This window comes from Sinocyclocheilus anshuiensis, unplaced genomic scaffold, assembly GCF_001515605.1.
Source record: "Sinocyclocheilus anshuiensis isolate Anshui unplaced genomic scaffold, SAMN03320099.WGS_v1.1 scaffold462, whole genome shotgun sequence".
In the NCBI taxonomy this organism is placed as follows: Eukaryota; Metazoa; Chordata; class Actinopteri; order Cypriniformes; family Cyprinidae; genus Sinocyclocheilus; species Sinocyclocheilus anshuiensis.
This window is the reverse complement of record NW_015542340.1, coordinates 55,158-59,468: the sequence shown is the minus strand read 5'-3', so window position 1 is coordinate 59,468 and position 4,311 is coordinate 55,158. Positions and strand designations below refer to the sequence as shown.

The following is a 4,311-nucleotide window of genomic DNA, read 5'->3' as shown; positions in this document are numbered from 1 at the left end:
AAAGTCTGTCTACACTGGACGCGACAAAGCGACCGTTGCAAATCATTTGAACTTTGTGTCAGTACGTCATAAAGAGAACGAGGCATCTGTCGGGGATTTGTCACGCCGCGCTGCATCCAGTGTAGACAGCATCACTGATTATAATGGGTTCTATTGTATTTTGTTGCATCACGTCCGGTGTTGACACGATGTAAGTTAATGTCGCTGCGTTTGAATTTTCATGCCACATTATTTGAAATTAGAGCGGGCCAAACATTTTTCTCTCGCGGACCGCCTATTGAGGAACCCTGACCTATGTGTACAGTAAATGGTCAATGTGGCAATAAAAATGTATTAATACAAAAATTGGCATTGATGTCATATGTTGTTTAGCTTCATCAGGACTCTGTTTTAATTACAGTACCTGTACATACAAAACTGTCTATTGTAATATACCTGCACATACAATTGTCGATTTATATATTTTTATTCCTTATTTACTTGTTCTATTTTTTATTTTTTATTATCTGTGTTTTTTGTTCTGTCACTGTCATTCTGTTACACTGTGGAAGCTTCTGTCACGAAAACAAATTCCTCATATGTGTAAACATACCTGGCAATAAAGCTCATTCTGATTCTGATTCTGATTCTGATCAGCTGCAGCAGTGGCTTTGTTCCAAAAACCTAATGAGCTGCCTATGTAGGTACTGTATTTTAGGACAGTGTTTGTCAACCAACAGGCCTCAGTCTTTCAAGGGCCTACAAGATAGCTTAAAACTATTTAAAATGTGACTAAACAAGCTTTGAAATAAACTAAAACAAGTGTTTAGATGTTGGCTATTTGTCGGCACAACTGTTTTCAACATTGCTAATAATCAGAAATGTGTCTCGAGCAGCAAATCAGCATATTAGAATGATTTCTGAAGATCATGTGACACTGAAGACTGGAGTAATGATGCTGAAAATTCAGCTTTGATCACAGCCGGGAATAAATTGCAGTTTACAATATATTCACATAAAAATAATCTATTTTAAATAGAAATAATGTCTTACAATATTACCGTTTTTACTGTATTTCTCAAATTAATGCAGGCTTGGTGAGCAGAAGAGACTTTTTTTCAAGAATATAGAAAAAAATCTCTCTGACTCCAAACTTCTGAACGGCCTTGGAGTCAATAAGGTTGCGAACCTCTGTTTTATGCCATCCTGCTCCTGACACTAAAGTAGGCAAAATACATGCGTCCTTCCAGAATGCATTGCAACAAGCAATATGTGTCTTATGTACTTTTATGCTTACAAGAATATTGCAACAAGATTTCAAAATTAGTCACTGATGATTGTCGTTTCAGTTAGTCTGCTGACTTATAAGACAGTTCTCTCTGTAGACAGCAAAGCAGCTCTTGGTTTTGGAACAGAGTCTTTATGAGTAAAGCATGTGTAGGACTCACACTCAGGAAAGCGCCCGGGTCCCCTTCGCGTCCCAGAGATCTCCAGTCCATCGCGGTTCACACACCAGCACTGCCCTGCGCTGGCATGACACTGCATGGGGTCGTACTCGCCCTGGGAGTCACAGGTCGGCACATACTGACCGGGCACAGGACGGGGGCCGCGGGGCCCAGCGCCCAGAACGCTATCTCTATGCAGCTGGCAGCGCGTCTTCTCATATTCTGCACGGATACAAATACACACAGTTAACCCTATAAACCTTACCTACTGTACAATACAGTAGCAAATGTAGATTCTACAGCGTATAATACTTCAGCTTCATTCATCGCACCAAAAGATAAACTGCAGTGCTTTACAACTATAGGACAGGAAGAGCTAAATAAACTTATCACTGCATCTAAACCAACAACATGCCTGTTAGATCCTGTACCCACTAAATTACTGAAAGAGTTGTTACCTGTAGCAGAAGAACCGCTTCTCAATATTATTAACTCGTCGTTGTCTTTAGGTCCACCACTGCCTTCTGTCGTCTGATTGATAGTTTAGACATTTTTTATCAAGTTAAAGCTCTTTTAGTGTAATTGTACAAAAGTCCACCTTCAGCTTGTGCTTCACGCATCTTTTTGCTGTCAAATCTTGACTGATTTTTAGTAGGGATGCATAAAATCATGAGTATGTTTTGATTTAAAGGTCAGAAGCTATAGCTTACATGAACAAAATAATTACAAACATGGCACTTAAATTAAAATATTTTTTAAACAAATTATGAGCTCTAAAAGATTTTCAGAATTTTTACAACTCTTTTGCTTTAGACCTTTTACAAATGTTATCATAAAATAAAATGCTAAGGTTACCACCGCATCTTTCTGAAAAAAAATGCAGTGATTAATATATAGTTTATAATGCGCCATCTAGAGTTTCATGACTGAACTGTATATTTATTTTCAAATCTTCAATGTACTGTCATTATAAAATAACTTTATTATTGTTTATTTAATTCTATCAAATAAGTTCCTGTAAAAAACTAACCAAAATTAATAATAATTATATATCGTATCGGCATCGGCTATTGGCCAAAATGATTTGAAAATAATCGGCATATCGGATATCGGCAAAAATACAATATCGTGCACCTCTAATTTTTAGTAAATGTAAGAATAACTTTAGTAATATTTCCAGATGAACACTTACTGGACTGAAGCAAATTCGCTTATCTGATGAATTGAATCATGAATAATTTTTTTGAAAAATCAGTGAGTCTCAAATATGATTGTCAGACTTTTGAGGAGCATTTAGCATCATTGGATTGCATTGCATTATATGTTTTGATCATTTAAATCTCATCTTTCTAAGGCATATTATTGGAGATATAGAGTGATGTCTGATATTTGTATAATTTTATGTAAGAATCTGCTCTACTGTTATAAAGATCTCATTGATTTACATTACAAGCAGCAGATTTTCATCACTTTTTGTCCTTATAAATATCAGCATCTGTGCCCAATTGCATATTTTTGCTCAGTTTGGGCCTCTGAATAAAACTAAAACTAGTTTTTCTAACTATTCTTTCATATGCTTCAGTCTATATTATTGTATAAAGCGCTACATAAATAAAGGTGACTTGACTTTTTTTCAAGTGCTTTAGGCTTTACAGGGTTAAAAAGCACATAAACCTGATAGTAGTAGTGCATTTATTGTATACCTGCTCATGCTATTGTATTTTACATAGCCAGACTTTTGACTTTTGGTTTTTATTTGCAGTTTAGAGATTGTCTGGCTAACATGAAAAGCGACTGACCCACATAGTATGTGAAAAGTATTTGCAATGTCAACCAGCGGAGGCTCAATGCTAAAGTTAACCTGTCAAACATTGACCCCTGGGCTTATGTAGACAGTCAACAGATCCAGGATCGAACTTCATCTCTTTCTAAGAATTTCCAGTATTTCCACTGAAAATCAATCAGTGCTACAGCTCTGGGGTTAAATCTGAAACAGATATGCTCATGTGAGCTGCTGCGGTACATTACATCAGTCTAAAGAGCTCCGTCTGCTCGTCCCTGTAAAGCAAATCAGATTACAATAACAAAACTCAACGCTCTGCAGACTAATCAGTACCATTACTACCACAATCATGACAGAGCTCATAATCGACATGACACACTGAAGACAAACATGCCTTAGGCATTACAGGGCTCTCAAACTAGATTTTAAAGCATGTAAAATCATTTCAGTCTGAACCAGAATATAAAGTCATGCTCCACAGATTCTGTTTTGAATTATTAAGCTAAATCTCAGGAAAAGCTGAGTATCCTGACTATCCAGGTTATATTTTGCATAAAAATGAGGCCTATATTTAAAACAGTTTTTTTTTTTTTTTGGAAAATTAGATTTTCATTATTTTTAAAATACTATTCGAAAAGGAATAGACTGTAAATTTGAAGTGTTTACATTTAAAAATGTAATGGAATAATCAGGATTGTAAAAAATATTTTAGTATAAAGTCTATTATTATGCTCACCAAGGCTTATCCTATTTGATCCAAATATAGTAGAAAACAAAAATATTTGTATTTAAAATAACTGTTTTCATTTTGGATATATTTAAATGTGTAATTTATTCCTGTGATGCAAAGTTGAATTTTCTGAAGGACCATGTGACATGGAAGAATAAATTACATTTTACAATATATTTGTCACGATGCACACACACGAGGAACGAGGAGACGCTGGAGAATACGTTTAACAGGACTTTATTACCACCAAGGAACCAAGGGAGACGAACACAGGAAGACGTTCACCACGGACCGAGAACTAGGGACTGGGAACACTTTAAATACACACAGGAGGAGTGGATGACGAGACACACCTGGGATCAATGAACCATCAT

General features: G+C 36.0%; 1 protein-coding gene across 1 annotated transcript in view; it reads right to left on the bottom strand.

The window, feature by feature from the left end:
- Positions 1–4,311, bottom strand: part of LOC107691203 (nidogen-1-like) — a 37,875-nt gene that overhangs the window by 8,770 nt on the left and 24,794 nt on the right. Inside the window, exon 13 of the mRNA XM_016489700.1 lies at positions 1,428–1,646. Coding sequence (XP_016345186.1) covers positions 1,428–1,646 — 219 coding nt within the window. The remainder of the gene's footprint in view (positions 1–1,427; positions 1,647–4,311) is intronic.